This window comes from Triturus cristatus, chromosome 9, assembly GCF_964204655.1.
Source record: "Triturus cristatus chromosome 9, aTriCri1.1, whole genome shotgun sequence".
NCBI classification, from domain to species: domain Eukaryota; kingdom Metazoa; phylum Chordata; class Amphibia; order Caudata; family Salamandridae; genus Triturus; species Triturus cristatus.
Window position 1 is genome coordinate 589,482,658 of NC_140592.1, and position 25,051 is coordinate 589,507,708.

The window sequence follows — 25,051 nt, forward strand, 5'->3', positions numbered from 1 at the left end:
GCTGTTACTTATTAGTGGTGGCTGTGCCATCCTGGGGACCATCACAGTTCCAGAACATCAGGTGGAGCAAAAAACCCATAGGGCATTGTGGGGCGTTTCTTGCTGGTAGGGGTGCAGAGTAATGAGCTGCTCAAGCCACTTGTTTTGATCTGCTGTGCAGCATCCTTTTAGTTACTTTCTTTTTTTCCCTTGGGGGGGGGGCGGTCCCAACCGGGCACCCTAAATGCCTTTCTTTGTTGGGTGCAACCCAGGGAGCCCACCCCTGGCTGCCTCGACTGACTCCCAGGAAGGCAGCCTCTTCGCGGATGCCGCAGGAGCCAGCAGCTCTCTTTTCTGCCTGTTTGCTTCTGCGGGCATGGTGCTTACGTTGGTGATGGCTGCCTGCTCTCCTTTGACATACGAATGTGAACGGGCAGGCTCACCACAATTGGAAGGAGTGCAGCAGCACTCGCCCTATTCTCTGTCTCCTCCCTGCTGGGACCCGGAGTTCGGATCTCAAGCACCTTATAATCCACTTGGAGGCGCGCAGTTGCTCTCCCCCATGCAGCATTGCACAGTAGAGCCCGAATCACCAGCATGTCTAGCATGGCCCCTGATTCCAGGATTTTGGCCACCATCAGAACAATCTGCACCTATCTCATGACCAGGTTGCTACACCACAACATGTTGGTATTGTTTTGCCAAATCCCCATGGTGATGCCACAAGCTTAGTAACAATGAATGCTCCAATGAAAACTACTGCAAATACAGACTTGAACAGTGTGCGTTCAAAGGTGTCGACGCATACTGAATGTACTTCCCTTAGGATGCCCATTAATCTTGAAAGATTAAAGGCAGCATTATCATCTTTGGGCGCCGCTTGCATGTGATCCTCAACTCTTCACGGGTGCTCTGTGATTGTGGTTCTGTGTCGGGTCTACGTCAGTTTCCAACTTGGTGAAAAAATGCCTCTGCTGACATGTGTGACAGCACCCAGACATTACTCCTCCGATTGTGGTAAGTCCAGGACATGAATCTTTCTACTGCTACTGTTGTTTGGTCGCCCCCAGCGCTTACAATCTTGTGATTTGGCGTAACACTGTTAGGAACATACAGTGCTTGACTGCTGTCTTGGGAAACAATACATTGTCATCCAGTAATACCAGGTCAAGTCTACTATGTCCCACAGAACCCGTGGGAAAGCTGTCATCTCTTCGTCCGCCTGTGAGGCAACTGACTGAATTTGTCTCGCTGCAGTCGAGAAAGTGTTAACTCAGTCTGAAATGTGCCTCACCCTGATTTCTACATTTGCCCTTAGTAGACTCCTGAGCAAATATTGCAGAAAGTTAAGGAACCAAAGGCAACTAGCCACACCGTCGTTCACTAACTGCACAACCACATGGCTGGCTGTCTGCAGTGCAATTATTAAATTCTCTAGCTTGCTCTTTCATATACGGAAGGTGACCACTATCGGGAAAAGTTCCAATAGCATAATGTTCTTTGTGACACCCATTCATTGTTGTGGCCATCTTCCAGCACAACAGTTGATGCCCAGTTTTCTTTAAACCCTTCATGTGTGTACCCTGCCAGGTCCTTGTGATCTCATTCAGTGCTAGGCCAAGTTTGTACCTTGAGCCTAAAGCCCTTATTGTACCTTAGCAATGCGTTGCCCTGAAGCATTCTCTGCGCTTCGTGAATCTTCTGTTTATATAGCCATAGTGCTGTTGTGCTTTGCTGGAACATCTCCACTATTACTCATATCATCAATCTGAAAGCATTCAGTTAATTCTCTGTTCTTTTCTTTCCTGACCTTTCACCTTTCGTACCTATCCTCTTCCTTTTTTCCTTATTTAGCCGGTCCAATCTTGCCTGCTGGATGTCCAGCAGTGAGAATATGCCAATAAATTATTTCTTTAATGTTCTCTCTTTAACTGAAAGCAGTATGAGACCAGCTAAACCCGTGGCTCTGGCCACCATGGGTAGATCCCCCATGGAGGTCCTGACATAAGTACTAGCTTGCTCCATGACACGGACGCATTGGTGCCCAAGCCTGACCATGCTATTCTGGGGTCCACTGCACCTGGCCAGTGGACCTCAGTCCATGTACAATGCCTGTGGTTGACACCCTGTTCCTAACCCCGAAGCTCCCAAGTGCCCATTTGTTACCAGTATCTGCATAGCTCCACTTAGGGTTTAGTTGTACCCTAGAGTTCCTGTTGCCTAGCCCAGTGGTTCTTAACCTTTTGGTTTCTGTGGACCCCACTTAATGGCTACTGGATCCCGGGACTAACAGTGAATCATTACTAGAAGCCGGGAACAGTGGCCTAAGTATTTTCAATGATTTGAACTGCAAAACAATACAGAAACTAGTATACATCAAACAAATCCACAAATGGTGAAATAATTCATTTAATTCACAAACAAATATAAAAAATTCAAAGTTCCAATTTCTTATCTGAAGGTTGGAGCTTTTCTAAATTTGATGTAAGTATTTTAGTTAAGACCAGAAAGCGGGTGATATGTTAATAATTCTTTGGGTCATCAAGATTAGCTTTCCTGAATAGGGAGGATATGATTCACATTTTCCATTGTTCAGGAAAAATCCCGATGATAAAGATGAAATATACAATATAGTAGTAGAGTTACAAAGGCCAGGTTTTCTAACTGAATCCATCAGACAAAGGTCCTTAGACCTAGCTTTGGGTTTGGTACAAAAGTTCAAGGTATTTACTGGCATAATAAGCTAAAATGCAGACCCTCAAACGCGCCTTTCCCCATTCTCAGATCTGAATTATTAACAAGTTTGGAAGGAGTTAAGTTTACCTTGAAGTTAACATATATAGATTAAACCTTTGTAATGAAGAAACAGCCTTCTGCAAAACTCCTGATATCTAGTCATCATGTGATCAAGGCAGTTGAGTTTAGTAACCACTGCAATCACTTTGAGTGTTTTTCTCAAAGACGTTGATGATTTGATTCACTACAAATAAATTAGCTTTGCCTTGTCTAATGGCACATTAATACTGCTGGTCTTTTACTGTCGAAGTAGTGTTAGCTTGGTTGGGGTATGAATTTCTCAATTGCTGTTCAGCTTGTCTAGTTTTTATTTTACCTTCTTTTAGAGGCCAGTTTGATCATAAAGTATGGAATTTAGGGACTCGCTTATCCCTTTTCATTAGGGAGTAAGTTCATCCATTATCTCTGGGTTATGACCTTAGCTAAGTTCATCTCCTAATTGATGGAGTCGTTCAGTGGCTTCATCAGGCCATCTGTGGGTGGATGAGTAATGTGTTCTTTGGTATGAGGGTTCTGACCATTGTCAAAGTGAATTGCATATTATAACAATCTGACTATTCGAGGTAGTAGACACTAGTCACTTTCTGCCCAGGAAAGGGTGACAAAATAAGAGCTAAAATATGTCCTTCTCCGTGTGTGGGCTCTTGTACCCACTGGGAGTCCATAGGTCTCTAGAGACTGTAAGAATTCAGTCACATAAGAATTTAATGGGTTATTCACATGTTGAAATTTCCTGCTAATATGTTGTTATTCCATTGGAAACATTTCTCGCCTAAAAGCGTAGTAATGTATGAATTAGGACCAGCATTCAAAGGTTTATAAAATACATCAAATGTGATGGAAGAGGCAGAGGAAAACTGGATTGTACAGAGATGTGCAGAATAGCAAATTACGATCTGCAATTGATTTAATTGGGATAACTCTTAAGAGCGGCTCTTTTTTGCAGGTTAAGCATGCTCATCTTACATTTACCTACATTATTAACATGGACGATCTGGAAATCGTTCAGTATGGCACATTGGCCAAGGCACGACTAGATACCAAATGTGATTTTATCACTTGAAAATTAGGCAGAAAATCCAGATGCAATAATTTCCCGTTTAAAGAGACAGCATGAAACCTGCCTTTGTCAGCATCACTCTTTTACCCTTTATTGACGCAGGTGGTAGAAAACAGCCTACGGGCTCTGCAAATCAATTAAAATTAACAGTTGTTAAAGAACATCAAAGTTTGTTGGATGAGCTATTTAAAATGGGTGAGTTATGCCAAAAAATTGTGAATTTTAAGCCATTCAATAAAAATACGTTTCAACGCAGTTGGTTAATTTTACATCCATTATATGTGCTGGATCTGCATGGCTTCTATCATTGTCTTAAACAATAAAAGGACAACCCTATCTGCCCACTAGGACAAGGATAACCAAGTCAAGTGATTGCGGCAGCATAGAGAAGATATGTGCTGCGAAACTCTATTAATTGTGTGCAGGTTGACTCAGTCGAGTGAGTGGGACACGTGGATGTATGGTGACGGCCCCCTGGAGGCATCATAATATTTATTTGTGAGAAGTTTGAACATTCAGGTGGTGACTTCTTTGAGTGCCCTTAGGCTCACACAGAGTGTGATGCTTTAGATGACAAGGTCTTGAAGAGACCTGGCAAGTTGATATGGATCAAAAGTTCGACACCCTCTCCCTTGGTTGTTTAGCATTTTGGTGCTAGGAGATATTGTATACACACAGATACTATCTCTGATCATAATTGTTCTATATCATTGGTCAACCTTGGGATTTGTACAGTGACTTGTATGGTTTTGTATATATGATCACTGTTTGAGCACTGCACCGTCTGCACTATCATTACACTGTATATATTGCACCTTGTTCCTACAAAGCAAATGGGTGCCGCTCGAAGGCTTCGGACATTTCCCTTTCACCACCTGACATTGGTTAATCGGCTCGGAGGTCCAGACCGGGTGACACAGAGGGGCAAGTGTATCAATCAACTGCTGTCGGGACTGCGAGGACCAGCGGGCCTTGCGCTTTGGACATTGCCTGCAGCTGGGGGACTCTTCCCGACCCCTCCCCCGTAAGGTAGATAACGCCTCACGGCCCCCGCTTCGCAGGAGCCGCTCGAAGGCTTCGGACATTTCCCTTTCACCGCCTGACATTGGTTAATCGGCTCGGAGGTCCAGACCGGGTGACACAGAGGGGCAAGTGTATCAATCAACTGCTGTCGGGACTGCGAGGACCAGCGGGCCTTGCGCTTTGGACATTGCCTGCAGCTGGGGGACTCTTCCCGACCCCTCCCCCGTAAGGTAGATAACGCCTCGCGGCCCCCGCTTCGCGGGAGCCGCTCGAAGGCTTCGGACATTTCCCTTTCACCGCCTGACATTGGTTAATCGGCTCGGAGGTCCAGACCGGGTGACACAAAGGGGCAAGTGTATCAATCAACTGCTGTCGGGACTGCGAGGACCAGCGGGCCTTGCGCTTTGGACATTGCCTGCAGCTGGGGGACTCTTCCCTCCCCCTCCCCCGTAAGGTAGAAAACGCCTCGCGGCCCCCGCTTCGCGGGAGCCGCTAGAAGGCTTCGGACATTTCCCTTTCACCGCCTGACATTGGTTAATCGGCTCGGAGGTCCAGACCGGGTGACACAGAGGGGCAAGTGTATCAATCAACTGCTGTCGGGACTGCGAGGACCAGCGGGCCTTGCGCTTTGGACATTGCCTGCAGCTGGGGGACTCTTCCCGACCCCTCCCCCGTAAGGTAGATAACGCCTCGCGGCCCCCGCTTCGCGGGAGCCGCTCGAAGGCTTCGGACATTTCCCTTTCACCGCCTGACATTGGTTAATCGGCTCGGAGGTCCAGACCGGGTGACACAAAGGGGCAAGTGTATCAATCAACTGCTGTCGGGACTGCGAGGACCAGCGGGCCTTGCGCTTTGGACATTGCCTGCAGCTGGGGGACTCTTCCCGACCCCTCCCCCGTAAGGTAGATAACGCCTCGCGGCCCCCGCTTCGCGGGAGCCGCTCGAAGGCTTCGGACATTTCCCTTTCACCGCCTGACATTGGTTAATCGGCTCGGAGGTCCAGACCTGGTGACACAGAGGGGCAAGTGTATCAATCAACTGCTGTCGGGACTGCGAGGACCAGCGGGCCTTGCGCTTTGGACATTGCCTGCAGCTGGGGGACTCTTCCCGACTCCTCCCCCTGTGTGTTGCTTAAGGTACGCCCACTTACTCATTAGCGGGACGCGAGCGGGGCGCAGACCGGGCAAAGGGCGGGCCCGTTTAAGCCCGTTCAAGCACGGTCAAGACCGGACCGGGCCCCCCCCTTTTTATTCCGCACTTTTACCGCTAAGAGACCAGCGAAGCTATGTCAGCAAGGGAGACGAGAAGTAAAGCCATGCCAGCAGTCCCCATGGTTGCAGGTACCCTTGATAATTTTCTTATTAGGGCACACTCTGTGGTGAATAACGAATTGGACCTTCTCGAAAGTCGACTGTCGGATGGGATTGTAAGTACTAGAAGATCGTCTCTCGGTCTAATGTCAACTGTGAGAACCTTGGAGAATCTGGATAATTCTCATACTGCCCTTATGGACAGTATTGTCCAAACAATAGACTCTGTCCTGCAAGAACTTAGGACTAGTTCATCTTCTCGCAGAGATTCGCTCCAGCCCATTCCAGAGAGTTTTATTCCATCCACTTCTGAAGTTGTACCGACTGTTGAAGGCGGGAGTGACTTAAAGATACCTTCTGCATGTGGGACTCGGGAGGGTGCTATTCCAAAAAGGAAGGGCGTGAGGAAGCTGAAGGGCGGCAAAAGGGTGAAAATAGACTGCCCCCGTCTTAACCCACCGATTAGGACTCTTCCAGTGGATACTTTGTCAATCTTAAACCCTAATGCCACCCTAGTTTTACCTGATCATGTACAAATATCGTCGTCACCACAGCCTCTTTCAGGTGTTTCTGAAGCGGGGTTTGGAGGAGGGGGAGAGCACCTTACAAATGTCATCAATAATGTTTTAAAGGACTTTTTGGTCCCTTTGATGGCGAGATTCGATTCTATTGATGCTAGTTTAAAGAAAATAGAATTGGTCACTGGGGACATTGAGAATTGTTTGAAAATTAAGGACAACGCTCAAAATACGGTGTTGATAAATACTACTGATCCCCCCTTCCTAAATTTCATTGGCCCGACAAAACCCTCGGTAGGAACACAATCTATCTTACCCGGTACATCCCTAACTTCACTTAATCCCCCACCTCCTCCTACTGTAACTCTACTTCCCTCTCACGGGCAGCCCTCTCACGGGCAGCTCTATCCCAGCCTAACGAATCCTAGCCTGGCAGATAATTCAAATGTGCACAATCTAGGGAAGACCCCGATTGAGACTTCTGGTCGTAATACACAGGACCTACCCAGTCTAAGCGGGAAAAATGTAGTAAATCTTCCCCCAGAGGCTGCACCTTATGTAATTGTCCTAACTGGTGTGCCTGAGCTCACTAATTCTGTATCAGAAACTTATGATTCCCTAAAAAATAAGGTTAGCAGTTGGCTGAACATTCATAGACCTCTCCCTCCATCTATGAGTGGTGAACTGTTGATGGTTAGGAGGGTCACCTGGTTGGGATATACCGAGAAGAAACTGAGGGGTGATTGTATTTTGGTCAATTTTAGAAATCGTCGAATTGTTTCTAATATTTGTAATTGGGTGGGTAGTAAGGAAGGTACATCCATCCAACCTCTCCCATTGTCCTTTTTTTATCCTCCATCTAATACCCGCACCCATTCAGGCACTGCTGAGGAATGGACAAGGGTGGGACCTAGATTTCTGGGTAGAAGACTCCGCTATACACAGCGTGAAATTCCTAATTTAGTTAATTACTCATGCAGTAATCATGACAGGTTGATTGACTTCCTGGGGTGGAAAGCACTAAGACAACGGAAGGTGGGAGCTGTCTTTTAGCGCAGTCAGGGTCAATGGTAGTCGCCCCTTCTAGTGGGCATTCACCACGAGGTCAATTGTCTTTCCGACTGGCGAACCCAAGAAATGAGGCTTCTCTCGTGCAACTTCATGAAACCACCTTAGGTCCATCTGTATTAAAAATTCTTTCCTGGAACATAGCAGGCCTTGGTAACAAGTTGGCCTGCCCTGAATGGGGATCTTTTATAGATCTCCACAATATTTGTTTCTTCCAGGAAACATGGGCTAGAGTAGAGCTAACTCGCCTGGGATACGCTTCCTTTTCAGTCCCTGCTAGGTGGGGCGGAAAGGGTCGGCCATCAGGGGGCCTAACAATTTGGGTGGCAACCCATTTGGGCTGCAGACCCACTGTTCTGGACACTGAGACTGATGATATTCAGTGTGTGTTTCTGGAGTGGCGGAATGGTCTTAGACTCGCCATGGTTAATGTCTATTCTAGACCTGTGAGTCTCTCCGCTGAGTCGAGGGCAATTGAAGAGCTCTCCACTGTCCTGTCTAGAATCCCGGTGGGTATCATGTTCGTGGTGGGAGGTGATTTTAACTCCCATTTCGAACCTCTCGAAGGGTTGTTGGATGGTATAAATCAGGAGGAGGACGATCTTTGGAAAATCCTACCTGTTGTAGGGCCGGCGCCAGGGACGTGGACTCCTCTGGCCGTTCAAATTACATCTTTGACCCTTGCCCACTCAATGAGGGCTTGTAACGGTCGTACAAAATCTGAGAACCCCTCTATGCCTACATTTAATAAGGCGCAGAGAGAGGCACGACTTGATGACATTTTTGTTCAGTGCAAGGACTGGAATAGAGTTTCAGATTTTAGGGTGGTTTCTAGGGGTGAGAGTGACCATAACCCGTTGATATTGGATTTTTTACTCCCAGATGCACCCAAGAGTAGATTAGGATCGCTCTCTGGTGCATCTGGTAGGGCTACCCTCTCTAGTAATAGACGTAGGGTAAGATGGGATAAGTTGGTTGATAACCCCGAGGAATTATCTGATCTCTACGCTAGGGTTATTCCAGTACTGGAGGATGTGGCTGCCCTTATTGAACACCAGCCTGTGTCTGACTTTTTTGAAAGACTGGGAGATCTTAATAAATTACTATTCTCAAGAGTCTCAGATACTTTAAATCCCCCAAGTTCTGGTGGGAATAAGACACAAAGGAAGCCATCCTGGTATAACAGGACATGTAGACTAGCGAAGAGCGAACTCCTTGATGCAGTAAAGAACAGTGAAAGCAGGGAAATTATCCAGCAGAGGAGGCAAGTATATCGCCAACTAATACACTATGCAAAGCTCGAGTGGGGGAATGAAAATTGGGCCAGGCTAATTACAGCTTTATCTGTCAAGGATGGACGTAAATTTTGGCAGATTGTGGCTACAGGCTCACCTGATCCAGACTCCGCAGTAAACCCGAATATAGCTCCAGAGGTCTGGGAAGATTATTTTAGTACCCAGTACAAGGGGGATGACCCCTGCCTGGATGTCCCTTCAGGTGATAGGTTGGTGAGTTGTGTGGACCGCTTAGAAGCGATTACCTTTACCCTGAGTGAGGTTCACCTTGTGATATCTAGACTCCCCGTGGGCAAAGCACCGGGACTGAATAAGGTTCCGGGAGATCTTTACAAATATGAACCCAGGGTTTGGGCACCCTACCTGTTGACAATGTTTAATGCTATCTCTGGTGGTATGGCGGTCCCTGACACTTGGCTGGGAGCGGAGGTAGTCCCTATCTTTAAGAAGGGGTCGCCCCTGCTTCCAGCCAATTATAGACAAATCAGCCTAATAGACGTAGATCAGAAACTTTTTGCAAGGCTGATTCTTGACCGCCTCCTGGATTGGATGGAGGACTCAGAAATTCTGAGTCAGTACCAGGCAGGTTTTAGAAAGAGTGTATCCACCATCGACCAGATTTTTAGATTGGCTATGCTTTTTTGGAAGACGGCGAAGGTCGACGGTGGTTCTCCCTATACTGTCTTCGTAGACCTGCGTGCGGCCTTTGACTTGGTCCCACGTAGGAAACTATGGAACGTCCTACGGGACTTAGGAATACCTGCCCCTCTACTGGATATTATTATAAGACTCCATACTCAAAACTTCGCAAAGGTCAGGTGTGGGAGAGAAGGCAATTTGTCATCTAGTTTTCCCGTTGACAAGGGGGTTAGGCAGGGTTGTGTTTTGGCGCCAACCCTGTTCTGCCTCTATGTAAACGGAGTTATCTCCCACTTGAATGCGGTCCCCAACAGAGATGCACCAAAGCTTGGTGGTATAAGGATATCGGCAATTATGTTCGCTGACGACACCCTCTTACTAGCTAAAACTCCTATGGGTATCCAGCGAGTTGTAGAGGGTTTTGTCGCGTTCTGCTCTGATAGGGGGCTGGAAATAAATACGGCTAAGACGAAATTCATGATTTTTAATCCTCCTAAGATAACCCGCTCAAATCCGGTTATAGATGGTGTGAGCCTAGAAAGAGTACAAACGTTTGAGTATTTAGGCTTGACTCTCAATGAGAATATGACTTGGGCTCAACACCAGACTAAATCTCAACTGAAGTTAGCACAAAAGGCCGGGGGGATTATTAAATTGTGGAATAAGTCGACAATAAAACCTATTGGGCCCCCTCTCGAAATTTATCAAATGCAGGCTTGTGGGGCTATAATTTATGGTGGCGAATTGTGGGGACATAAGTGTGCCCCTGCAATTACTGTCACCGAAAATAAGTTCCTTAGGCAGTTAGTTTCTTTGCCTACTAGTTCACCCATTCTTCCTCTCAGGCTTGACCTGGGAATAAGACCATTGAAGGAGGAATTGGGTTTGAAGCCACTAACTTTCTGGAGGCGTTTATGGGTAACCCCCGAACTCTGTAGCTATAGGCAAGAGCTTAAGGAACTATTACAAATCCCACTTATACGGGAACTCCCATGGTTAAAATACATTAAGCAGGAATTAGAGAGGTTGGGTTGCCCTTTGATGTGGACTAATCCGGAAGAGGCCAGCAGAAATCTATCGCGTAAAGATCTGGTCAGCCGGTATTATGAGCATAATTTGTCTAGCTGTTTACTGAATGAACAATTGGGGACATTGTCCAGTACTTTTATAATATTGAAAGACTATTATAAGATGGAGACTGTATTGGATAATATTAGTCATAATGGTTTAAGGAAACTTTTTCTCCAATGGAGATACAATTCCTTACCAATAAGAGCCCTTACCAGTAGATGGTATCCATCTACTAGCAAAAACTGTCCAGTCTGTTCTGACGAGCTGGAGAATGACATCCATGTCATGTTTTTTTGTCCCTCTTACTCTAAGCACAGGAAAAAGTGGATTATTCCCCTATGCAGAAACTGGGGGATTAGGCATTGTTTACTTTCATACCGAATATTAAAAACTGACCTACACCCACTAACTGTTTTCGCTGTTAGTAAATTTTTAGCTGCTATGTGGAATACCAGAAGATGCCTTGTGGCAAAATGAGTTTTGTTTTATTAATGTTAAGTAAAGGGGCTTGAAGCTTAACAATAGTAGATTGCATTTCTGCTGATTTAATCTACAAATGAAGTGCTTGTAATGACATTTTATTTATGACTGTATATTTTTATATTGTGGAAAGACTTTTTTTGTAATATTTTGTTATTTCTTGTATGACTTCTTAAGTCGAAATAAAGATAATGAATTGAATTGAATTGAATTGAAATGGAGGATTTGTAGAAACAAAGAGAAAGGCGTCCTTGTAGTTATTAGTATTATTTTTTGACATTATCCAGTAAGAATTGAATGGTTCAATTGCGGCCTGTACCTCAAAAGCGTGAGAGGTATCATGCATGGTAAATAATTCACATGGGACAATTGTTGAATTATATTATGATTTCAGTCATTGACATCACTAAAGAAGAGTAAAATTAGTGTTCCCGAATGTGAGCATTATGTTGTTTTCAGCCAAAAATATTTTTGTGGGTGAACGTTTTCCCACTGACAGTGATAAAGTTACTGTTTTTCTAAAGAAAGTACAGCTGTAGTGAGAACATCTTCCCCTTTGTCGTTGGTAAAAAAATGTCACATAAGGTGATATCTATGTATGTATGTATGTATGAAAGTATATAACCCTACTAATAAGTTGGTGGAGTTGAGGGAAAGTCACATAAAAAATAGTATGTACCAATCAGCTCCTACAGAACTACAAATTGGAGGGAAACCAAGTTCAAAGTCAGGGATTTGAGCGGGTAGAAAGGAGTGTGGCGGTATAGCCTTCTGAGGACTCTTTGAGTTTCGTTCTGTGTAACGATACAAAGGAGCCCAGCATGTCAACAATAGCCATCATCAACCACTTCACAGGGAGAGCAAGCCAGTATTATGTAGACAAATCTCGTGCATGAAGGATCCTTAGCTAGGAATGTCCTATTGACTCTTAAAGAATGTGTGAATTTGTAAGTTGATTTATTTAGAGTGCTCATCGATTAGCAAATTCATTATAAGTGTGCCTTAACTCTAGCAGTCCGCCAGTATAAGATTCTGCAGTAGACCACTGCATACATTGGCCAATTGATTGAATCAAGAATGCAGGTGGCTTTTTGGTTAGCCTCTTCCTGGAATATTTCTTACTAAAATGACTGCAGTCTTTTTCTATTAGGGAATGAGGTTGGACTTCACAGACATCCTGCACTGTACATAACATGGATGAAAAAAATGATCATTTCCTCTCTACAACATAAGTGAAACCGATCACTTCTCTTTGTAGGAAAAGTAAAGGAGATGAGTTTTGATGCCAAAGCAAAGATGCAGCGTTTGCAGGAGTTCTGGATTAGCCGAGCAAGCGCCGAACAGCGGAAAGGACGTGCAGGGAGGACTGGTCCTGGCGTCTGTTATCGTTTGTATGCAGAGTCTGATTATGATGCTTTCGCTGCATACCCAGTGCCAGAAATCCAGAGAGTTGCTTTGGATGCATTAGTGCTGCAGGTAATTGTGCGTGTTTTGTGTCATTGCAGTATTGTAAATTCGTAAGGTGCTTATTATCAGCATTTGTATTCTTTTTTGCACACACTCCCACCATTAAAGTTCATGTCTCATCCTTTGTGGCATTTTTTAGCCATTTTAAGAATGGCAATCTTATCTTGAGGACTGGGCTCACCAGCACGTAGCTACAAGTCTTTTTTACGTCTTTGAGATTTTTTTTCTATTTAAGCCCAAAACAGATTTTCTCAGTCGAAACATTACACACCTTTCACTTTTATCATGTCAGTAAAGGAACCTTCTTCGCCAGTCTCTTTAAAACGAAACATGAGATGGTTTTCTTTTCTCAAAGCAATTTATTAAACATTAATCTAAATGTAAGACCATAATAAAACACTGAGTAGCCATACTGTGGCCTTATGCCAAAATGATGTTAACGATCCATAGGCAAAACCACATTCGTCACTCGCTGGATAAGAGGTACCCAGAGAACGTGTTCTAAACTTGAAATAGTTGGAATATAATCTGGGCTAACCACCTAACATTTTAATTCCTGTTGTACAAAAGTCGGGGTGGATGGGGGGGCTCCTTGCAATAAATATACAGTTTGTCCGAAGAAGAGTGACTGAATCTAGGTCAGCATTGCCAAAGTTGAGCCTGTAATCCAAGGCTCTGTGTAGCCTCTATTACTTTGTAGCTCAAACGAGCTATACTTTAAATTCCCAGTATATTCCTTTCCTTCATTTTATAATTCTTTCTGTTCTAAATGGCCCTAGGCAGCTATTCTTTCATATTTTAATTCGCTGTTTAGAACCGTTCCTTGCCCTTGGCAGACCTGAATGGTTTATACATCTGATCATCTTTGAGAGTAACTGTAGCTTCTTTACACTCTGTCTGACTCTATCATTTTCTTTTCTCTTACGGTTGTCACTTTTTGCCATTTCTAGATTATAGATTTAGAGAAATATCAGGTAGCCACTTCCATTAATCTTTTTGTCTTGCAGATTCTACTTGGGTCCAGCAGGGCTGGCTGCCCGCTGTTAACATGGGACTAAGCATGTCCAGATTTAGGGCCATCCACCAGACCATCCTCATACCTAAGTGCACTCTACATATTACCTTGAAGTGCAGTCGAAGAACAAGACATCCGCTGCAAAGCTTGGGGCAAGGCATTTATGGTCGCTCTTTTCAAGCATACCTAGATATCCACATAGTGAATCAGAGATCATTATTAAGTGTTCCCTGGGGCTTTCAGTGCAGCTTTATCTTTTAAGGGCCCTAAATATACAGAGTGCCGGTGTATATTTTCGTATGCTCATATTCACAGTTTGAAAGTTATTAGTTATAAAAACATTGAGTTCTTCAGCCATCTGATTTTTTTTGCAGATATATCTTTAGCTGCATTTGAGTGATTATATTCCTCATTTCTGAATGGGCTTCTTTCATATGCGATATTAACGTCCCATAAAAACAAAATGAGGGCTCTTGAGTCCCAAAATTTGAATTCGATCAAGTAAGATCTAGATAGGCAACAGGTTATCGGTACTTAGGTGTCTTTTCATTCTTATGTAGACATTGGTTATACAGCGCTTCTCTCCTGATTCTGCAGTTATCTTGACAGGTTAGATGTCTTGAGGATCTGTCTGTAGCTTTGCAACTAAATATCATGAATTCACTGCAATTAAGGTTGGTCTATCCGCAGAGGATTTGCTATTTTCAACACATATAAATATATTGTGCTAGAACTTAGGCTGAGAAGTCCAATGCAGTTTACAAAACCTGTTTAGTTTATTTGCATGCAAACCTGCTTTTAAAACATCCCAAGTAATTACTGTATTTGATATTCCATGCATTGAAATTAAAGGCTGGGCGTTTGGGGGTTAATAGTTAATTGTACATTATTCCAATGTGTATGTTAAAGCCAGCACCTTTCCCATTTGATGTAACTATAAATGTCACAAAATGTGTGAGATATCCCTTTGTGGTTAAGGGTACAGAAGTAAATAGACTGATAACCTCTAATGACACCTTAAATTATTATTATTAGGAATTGAACGTATAGCTACCGAGTCACCACATCACTTGGCTGTTTCATTTGTTCACATATTTGTGATTTACTTAAGTGCTAGCTAATCAGAGTGCAGCATTTTACAGTATTCAAACCGGCGTTGGAAGGTGTGTGACCTAGGTATCATATGATTAAAAGTTTCAACTAGCATAGAAAGGTAAAAGAAGTAATAACTACTGGCAGTTCGCCTTGATGTAAATACAACCTTAATGAATAAATCATTTTTTTGGTTTTAGTCGGTTAAAATAACCATAGGAACACAGCAATGATCACAATTCTAATCACAAACATTTTATAAAATATTTTAGGGCAAGTGCATACAGGTGTAAAAATATGATACAACGAAATTAATCATAAAACAAGTTGCGATACACATAACTTATATGGACTTAAAAAATATATTGAATTAATCAGTGAGGACGAAATCTCTCCATACGGACAAGTCGGCACTGGCAAAAATATCACACGCCTGGATGCTGATCAACACCTATAAAACCTTGAAACTGCACCCCACTTTGGAGCCCCCTATACTGTCTTTATGAACCGAAATCCCTCGCCCTCAGGCTAGGGTTTTTCCACCTAGTTTCTATTTACCCAAGACTAAAGCAGGCAAGATGCAAGCTCTTGGAAACATTCTTAAAAGACCAATGAATACATATCTGCAGACAAGCAATCATTGCTTGTTTAACCCCAGAGAACACTATGTTGAACTGTCAACTGCTTCAATTTCTCTTCAGGTTCCAGTCGTACAGTGATATTAGACACAGAGGTCATTAGGACCTACTTTTATCCCTTTCCCTACATTTTTTTATAACTACTTATTTTTACGAAATTATTTTAATCAACTTTTATTTTAAACAAAATCTTCAATGATTGTGAATCTTTTAATTATTCTGATGCAAAAAACTCAAACTACATGTGGCCACATCCCTACCATTGTTGTTTTGGGCACCATGCCATCTCAGTTTGGATCCAACTAAAGCAGTATCTACCCAACTGAGGTGACACAGTGAGCAACAGACCGATGGGTTCGAATGCTACTCCAAGCGATTGCCAGTGGTTAGACCAATTGCCAGCATTCCTCTCATCACCTTTTGTGTGTTTCATATGTCACTGAGCCACACAGCTATTAGTGTCCCGTGCAGAATACCATGGCAGGACCACATATGATCATTAACCCCTGTTCCTGCAACTCATCTGGGGTGGGGGGGATCTCTCACCGATCGCAGCTTGGAGTTTACAACTTTCCGCCTTGGAGGACCAAGCGTTCTGCAAGACTATTCAGGAAACCATAACCCATTACTTTGCTGAAAATAGTAACACTGCTTCCACCGCTTCATGGAATGAGATGCGCATAAAATAGTGATACAGAGTTATTGTATACACACAATCATTGGGGAATTCAGCACGATTGTCTGTGAGCTAAGTCAGCTTGAAGGCTCCTTATGTGCTTGGAGAAGGATGCAGTTGTTGATGAATTTGCCAGAGAAGAGTCATTAGACACAAGGGACTGTCATGCACAACTGATTTAGACCTTGCACTGCATCGATTACAAGGCATACCATGCCGGTGTACATGCAGAGGGGACAAGTCTGGGAGATTACCGGTATGGCTGATTCAGCTGGACTATACTGCTGATCCCACTGCTGCTGTCCACCTTCCCCCGGATAGTTTAGTTTACTCTCAGCAAGCCACCCATGCAGCTTATACGCCCATTATATGTCAATGTATTGGCCTGATAGCTCTCCACCGCAATTTAACAGCACTGACTTTTTACATGTGATAACCATGCCAGTGTTGCCTCCTGATCTTAGAGAATCGTTAGAATTTCCAATTACAGAACTGGAGATCCATTGTGCCATATGTGACTCTCCAAACATGCAAAACCCCTGCAATGGATGGTCTGGCAATCAAATTTTATAGGATTTATGCAGACATGTTGTTCCCGTAGGTGGCGGAATTGGAAAACCCCGCATTCACCTCCGAGTACTGCCACAATCTATGCGCAAAGCTCTCTTGGTCTCTCTCCCGAAGCCGGGGTGTGACCCACTTGAGGTCACTTCTTACAGGACTTTGGCCTTGCTGGGTAGCGATTATAAAATGAGATTATGAGTAAGATCTTAGCAGCGAGATTACTGATGGTCATGCCTGACCTAGCCCATGACTACCAAAACGGCTTTATACCTGGTATGTGCCTGAGAAGACCCCTCTTCACTGACCCTACTCTGTTTAGTGCAAGATTTAGAAAAAGCCTTCAATATGCTTGATTGGAATTAAATGTCTGCCGTGTTACGCAGGGTGAGGCTGGGCGACAAGATGCTGACATTGATTAGACTACTCTATTCGGAACCATCTGCCAGGGTTAAGATTGGCTAATTTATTTCCGTCCTATTCTGCATCAGCCGGTGCACATGCCAGAGGTGCCCACTTTCACCAGTGCTATTTGCGCTGGCGATTGACCCTTTGGCAAATCATTACCGCCAGTCGGGGAAAGACTGGGGCATCCCGAACAATAGAGAGTTACACACTGACTTTCTCTATGCAATGATGTATTAATATACATCAAGTACAGGGCTGTGTTGCCCTTGCTAAAATGGTAATGTTAATGAGTCTCCTATATTACTCAACTAACGTGATGATCCCAGTTCCTCGCAGCTTATTTCGTACCCTGAACACCATATAGGGGGACTTGATATAGAACAAAGGGTGGTATAGACTCGCCCTGGTTGAACTGCAGCTCCCCACATAACAGGGAAGACTTGGGACCCCGATATTTGAGTATTACTATTTGACGGTGCAGCTTCAGTGCTCCAAGGCACACACTAGCTGGCTGACTGCAAATTGCCTAAATTGTGTGGTGGTGATGAACTGGATGCTCTACCCGTTGCCCGTGAGCTGTGTGATCCCTAAATCAGCCCCATCTAAGGCCCCAAACAAACTGCTGCGTACAGCCCATAGTTGCTATCACTGGGCCCTGCGGGTCTCTTCAACTGTCACACCGTTAGTATCGGAGATTCCCTGAAGGGCATATGTGGTTTCTGACGAGCCACAGTGCGTTGTGCTGCGGGTCTATGAGGGGGCTCTGGGATCTGTTGGACAGGTAACTGTTTCTGTGATGGAGTTCTGATTTGCTTTCGTACACTGTCAGAGCAAACTGGCCTTTTGGCAGGACAGTTTTTAAAACCTAGGGGACTGGTTGTGGAGTCTGAGGAATCACTGACACCGACCCAGCCTCGCACCCAATAATTCAAGCACTGTTTCCTCGGGTGTGGCTGAAGACTCATATCCTGGCTGGTCCAGCTATCTCGGACAGGTCTGTGGACCTTTTAGCAACACTCCGCCAGAAGTGGGAACTAAACATTGGCTGCCCCTTCAGGCAAAGGCTCAAGGGACAGCCAATGTTTGTATCGTATCCTCACAGTTTCCCATAAGGCATGCTATCGGCACAGACAACACTGTATATTGCATAGTGCTTACCTGACCCCAGGCTCGGCTTAATAAATTCTAACGTGCTGTCACATCAGACTGCCCCTGATGGGACACCTCAAATTCCGACATACTTCATATGTTTTGGATTGTCAGCTGGCCCAGACTTTCTGGACTGAGGTCTGTAGAATTCCCTCACAAACTATTGGTCAGCATGAATTAAACTGAATAGCGTGTTGCATATAAAAACACCAGAAATCTGGTGGGGTGGGAGACTGACTCCTTGATTTGGTCCTTCTCCTGGCTAGGCATACAATCACAATGAAGTGGAAGGCTTCATCCATGCCCAGAATTATTCAGTAGCATGACACAGTGATTCAGTGGGCAGAGACAGAGGCCGCATCCCTATGCCGTGAAGAGGCCTGCAGACTGCAAACATCCCATTATTTCCATGTGGGATGAATTGACACTTTCATTGAAAAGTAACTTAAAAGACGACACTCCTGTTTAGTGCAATCTATCACACAGCCTTAGCCCTAGGTGGAGTTCCTTGGTGGGAGGTGAATGACCTGTTGGTGAGTGTACCCAGACCCTGGCACCTTTACGTCTTCATTTTCATGACTCACCTCATGCTACTAGGCATTCCATTGTTTTGTAAAGTTGTATTTGATTGTTACTTCACCTACTTTCTTAGCGATGTATCAATTGCTGCAGGATGTGCCTTCTTGTAATGTACCTAAAACAGAGAGCCCAATAACATTTGGTTAAAAAAATTGTCACCTAATGCTGGCTTTTTCAACTTTACCACCCAGCCACCCCTTCCTACCATATTGGTATCTGCATGAAACGTAAAAAATGTTCTTGTTGATTTTACAGTTTGCAATTAAGCGATGGACAGATTAGTTTTTTTGGATGAGAATAATTCCCACTTTGAGAACGCTTTAGAGGAGGTATGTTATTGAACACCAGCAGGTAAGGAGTTGCCTCCAGGGGAGAGAGGGGTTTGCGGGATGCCTGTGGTTTCTGGGAACTGGGGCTGGTTCTCGTGTTTGGCATTCAAAGGTCTACACACCTTGCAAACATAGGGGTGGGGGCACCCACGGAACTGGTTGGAGCCTAATGGGAATAAGGGTACAGTCGATTAAGGTAGAGTGTCTCCAGATCTTTAAACTTAAGTAAACCTGGGGCCATATTTGTAGGATAGTGGTGTCAAGATAGGCTTGACCAGACATGGCCAATGAAACGTTCACCAGTAATCTATCGTAAAAGGAGGCACAACTCTAAAATGCCTTTCAAGCTCAGAAATTTGCAATACAAGTTCCCATAAACTAAAGGGAAACTTCTAAGAAATTCTTCAGACCACAATCAGTCTCACTGACCGAAGGTGGTCACTCCCAGAGGAAGGAGTAGAATGGGTATACATGGGCAGGTCGAAGAAGATAGTGGTGGCCCGTTAGGATGCACAGCCCATTGGTTTTTCTGGAACATACTTAAGTGATGCATACAAAAGGCTTAGTTTTCTGGGTAAAATCACGGTGAGCTGAGCTGCAGGTTCTTGTGATATTCTAGGCAGACTCACTCCTAGAGGTTTTTTCCATGCAGATCTGAGTCAGCTGGGCCTTGTGATTGGCATCCAGGTCACACAGCTTGTTCCTCTCTAGGCAGTTCAGTTTTTCTTCTACCAAGCAGGAACCAGCAGCAGTGATCTGACATGTTTCTAGGATTCTTCCTAGGCTAATGAGTTACAGAAATATGTGGATCTGCTAGTCTTGCATGACTTACTAGGCAGGTATGGGTTCAGGGCAATACAGGTACCCAAAATAGAATCAATCATGTGGTATGATAAGGTTATGTATCTGCGATATAGGTAGATTGTAGTTCAGAAAAAATGAGTGGTCAAGAAAGCTTTATTGTAACCAAGCTGCCGACTCATAAGATGCTTCAGTGACAGGAAAGGGCCTTACCCCTGATGCAAGAAACCCACCATCTTTTGTGGCATACAATGATTTTTTCAGAGAGTACCCTTAACTATTCATTCAACTTCAAGAATCCTTCAAAATGGCTGAGAGGTAGGACCTTTTTGTCGACCTCCCTACAAGTTCCTTGCACTAGTGTTCCATGTACCCCATGCCACTGATGACCTTTTTTTTTCTTGTAACCCCAACCACCAGAGTGCTAGTGTCTGTGGTGCTGGTATGAAAGGACACATTGTACCGGACCACGATTTCATCCTCAGTCATTTCTGGCATGTACAATGGCATTGTAGGGCAGACTGTCCATCATCAAAGAAGTATCTGCGGCACCCTCTTGAAACCCTCCATTACTGGACCACGCCACCTCCTTCACAGGTGGAGCAGTATTTGATGTTCTGACACTGTTCCCTGGTGGCTTGCGGGTCATGAACTAGGCATCCCACATAACAACAAAACGATAGTCAACTCCAAAATCCCTCCATGCCAATTTTCAGGACTACTGGACTTAGGCTGATTGACTAACTAAAGATTTGCTCTATGTGCTATTTTGCGATTATTTCCTTTATTATTTGCAGTCTTTGTGCTAAATATATGAGAATAGGAGTTGGTAAAATCCATTTGATAGTCTCTATACTGCCTATAATGCAGCCCTGTACTAGCATTTGTTATAATGTTGTACCTTTTCATATCTACTGCACATTGTGAACAAGGCTTTTGCAAATTATCACAAATATGCTTTGGTTGGTACCTGTGGCCCCAGACCTGCAGTAAAGAATAAAATAAAGTTGTTGACCTGCAATTATTTACATCCAGCGAAATGTCATGTGGAACCTGTCCACTGTACATGCATGTTGGTATCAGTCATATACATACTGCCTAAATGCTTTCTGTATATATTGATTGCAGATGAAAAGTATGGGCTTGGGCAATCCTCGAATATTCCCTTTCATTGAGCAGCCACCCATGTCTAGCCTGGAAACTGCAATTCACTACCTGCGAGACCAAGGAGCACTTGATGAATCTGAAGAACTCACACCCATTGGAAACTTGCTTGCACAATTACCTGTGGATGTTGTTGTAGGTGAGTAATGTGTGTCTCAATCCATGGCTGATCTGTTCATTGATACCATCACACAATAGGATCCCTTCATTTATGGCACTTTTTAATTGTTTAACATATCATATGTTATGATGGAGAACCTATACAAGCTTACATAATGCCATATAACATGTATGTCAGATCATGAATACAAATTAGGCTGCAGTACGTACTGCTCAGATCTTTTCTACACAAAGTTGGCATATACATTATAGACTTCCAGATTTGTACTCTGATGATCAGTATGTCCAGCTACATTGTACTTGCTAAGTGAGCAATTCCTGAAACCATTGGTCTATACAGAAGCTTGGATTGGATTGACTTCTGACTTTAAAGAGTATCCAAACATATTGCTCTTTTGAACTACCTGCTTGGGGAAACATCGGTTACATCTCGGTGTTTACACCGCAATACATTTACAACGCGGGTATTACAACGCAAGTCATTACAATGACTTACGCCGGATGGCGCTCTAAGCTAAGGAATAGTATGATTTACTATTACATCACCTTCCCTACTGTAACGTGGGTTGGAGTTGGAATAGTAAATCATACTATTCCCAAGTCCAGCGCAAGTCTGTAATGCCTGCGTTGTAAAGGTATCGCGGTGTAAACACCGCGATGTAATGTCGTATATTCACCTGCTTGTTGTTTCTCTCAATCAGGGCAGTATGTGTCCCCACAAACCCTGAAGTGGCATTCTCCAGTTCTATGGTTCTTTTATGAGCTTCTCATTTGTTCTAGTTAAGTTCAGCTGTCTCCTCTTTGCTGCGGCCCAATCGTATATAAAGTCTAAAAAGTTATTTCTTTGCAGCCTGAGCAGTTAAAACCGGTGGATGGTTGGAAGTCCTTCTGTTGGGCATTAGATACCATAGTATTGCAAACTCATGTCCAAGTTTTCCTTTTCTTGCTTTTGCACCAGTCATACAACCATTGTGTTATGTGTAGTGCAGTTAGTCCCAGAAACAGAATGCAATTTGACCAGCACCTCTTCCCTAAACTCCCTTTACTTTTGAGTATAACCAAGCAACATGTAGAAATTCTGATACCTCTAACAACCTAATGTATTAGCATATTAGCAGAGACCAAACACAGGGCAGAAAGTGTAAGCTTCAACAAACAAAAATCAAAGAACCTCCAAAATGTATGCATGTTCAAAATGAGAGTTATATGAATTGATGTCAGTAATGCAGCACGAGTCCATGAGATGGGACTAAATCATATGCAAAATGGTAGTAACGTTTTGTTGGATTTTTACATTGTCAACTAGCAGCTTATGTGGCCGCAGGTAGTAACTAACCAGTTGGTATTAACAGAAAGTTGAAAACTCCATAAAAAGAGGAATACACATTAGAGAAAGGTGTTGCAATGGGACAGTTTTCCAAATCCTTGCCTGAGCAGCCATGTACACTTTTTCCTTAAAATATGTCAGAGAAAAAAGTGGAAGATCTGGCTCTGAATAGTCTTAAACTTTTATGGACCCTTCATTGTAAAAATATAGCAAGATATGTCTTATATTTTTATTTTGCTATTTATATCATGCAAATTTAGCTGTAGAGCAAAAGAGCACCGCCTATTATTCGGAGGAGGGGTGGATGGAAGTCGATTCAAGAACGTGTACAACACGTGTGGCTTAGCACATTTTGAAATGCACAATTCCATTACATATGTGTATAATTACATTACCGTACACTTTTTTTTAAGGCAAATTGAGATTTAGTGATCAGCTAAAAATTAGATAAACATTAAGCAAGTGACAAAAGCTGGGATTAGAACCCAGTTATCCAGGTTCCGAAGCCACCAGACCGTACATCTTTGTAATTGAGGTGATGCAATATTACTCAATATGAGAGTAGCAACACACAAAAAGTGAAGTAGACAGAACGATAAAGAAATTGATATAACTGAAAATAAATCATTCGGTGTTGTATGCCTTCCATTATGTTTTACAGGAATCATTTCCTTTCTTTCCCTATTAAGCTGTTTGTGTTTGCAGGAAAGATGCTGATTCTAGGCTCACTCTTTAGTCTAGTAGAGCCGGTGCTCACCATTGCAGCTGCTCTAAGTGTTCAGTCCCCATTTCTTCGAAGTGCACAGAACAACCCAGACTGCGGTACTGCCAGAAAACCTTTGGAGAGTGAGCATGGAGATCCTTTCATGCTGCTCAATGCCTTCAACGAGTGGGTGCAGGTAATGTTGTCCATATCAACTGTTTTAAGTCAACAGCATCCTAAGAAATTTGTATTGCTTTTAAGGGTGTCTAGAGCAGGGCCTATAAATGTTTTCCACTTTCTGAAAGTTATGAATTGGGTGCATATATCTTTTGATTTTAGTTGGAGCTATGTAGCTCCCAGTTGATTTGAGTACAGTTTACTTGAGTTAAAATTTCTTCAAAATTGTTTCCTGTCTCTCTACCGGTATACTCCTTTGCATTTTCCTTAAATTGTTTGCACATTTTGTACTTCCTACAGTACCACTAACTAATCTATAGACCACTTGATTATTTTTAAAAAGTTCATTACTCAGTTGCTTCAAAGGAGCAAGTATGTTCTAAACAGACCCAGCTATCTATTGTGTTTGTACTTTGTGTGTTGTACCTTCCAGCATATTGTGATTGGTGAACTCTGTCAGTCAATCTTTTACTGTCAGTACCGTGGCTTAGATGAAGTGTATTGCTTTTTTTCCAGTTGACTGTCACCAGAACTGCCCCAATTAATCTTGTACAGATCTTGGGAAGGCATATAGCCATTTCTGCTAGCATAATCAATACAATTCTAAGATTGTAAACTCTTGATATATGATCAGCGAACCCATGGAACATGCCAGCCAAATGCATTCAATCAGCTTCTGCCTCGCAACTTCTTCCACATTACTCCAACGCGCCCAGGGACATTAATCTTGTTTACTTTTGGGTATGATACACCTGGTGTAGATCCTGTAACTGTAGTAGTTTACACATGTAAATATATGATTGGACTCTTTAGTTTCAGACATATATATGCCCACTTTTGTTCTGTGATTTTAATAGTAACAACCTCCTTTACATTGTGCTACATACCACATCTCTGCCATTTAGAGGTGGTGTAAATAACAGGTGTAATGATGACCCAATTAATGGTATTCAGTTATTCCAAGCCCTCATTAAATTTCAAAGTCACCAAGTCTACCACCAGGTCTAGAGGAGATGTCAGACATCCATTTTGATTCTTCTTCAGCAGTAGTTTCAGCACGTCATTCTTCAGAGAATTGTTCAGTGTTTACTGTCTTGGGAACAGCTTCTGATATTTCCTGATACAAAATGTATTTCCCCCATTACAGATCTCAAGTTATTAAGGTGGGATCGGCATCCATCAAAGGATTTTTTGAGTGACATATCACTTTTGACTAACATGTGTAAAATGCTATTTAATTGTTTGAGTTGTGAAGATTTAAACAACCAGAGACAATAATAGCAGTTTGCTTAAATCCCCGGACTCACTTTAAAAAGCAGGCAAACCACATTGAAAATAAATTTCAAAATAAGCTGAGAATCCCAAGATTTTTCCTGGGCTTCTTGGATTTTAAGAATATCTATGTCTGCATCCCAGTGAGACCAAATCATAGAAAACTCTCAATGTAATGTATGCGTTCTTGCTTATATACACAGAAACAGAAGAGTAATTTGTGTATATATTTCATGTTATATATTTCTGTATGTACCTGGTTTTCATACTATCTTGCCATTTGGCTTGGTGCATAGTTTGAAATGCAGGGATACATGACTGACATTAATATTTT

General features: G+C 43.3%; 1 protein-coding gene across 1 annotated transcript in view; it reads left to right on the top strand.

The window, feature by feature from the left end:
- DHX34 (DExH-box helicase 34) overlaps positions 1-25,051 on the top strand; it is a 403,223-nt gene that overhangs the window by 207,764 nt on the left and 170,408 nt on the right. Inside the window, exons 7-9 of the mRNA XM_085625635.1 lie at positions 12,498-12,715; positions 21,083-21,257; positions 23,271-23,464. Coding sequence (XP_085481761.1) covers positions 12,498-12,715; positions 21,083-21,257; positions 23,271-23,464 — 587 coding nt within the window. The remainder of the gene's footprint in view (positions 1-12,497; positions 12,716-21,082; positions 21,258-23,270; positions 23,465-25,051) is intronic.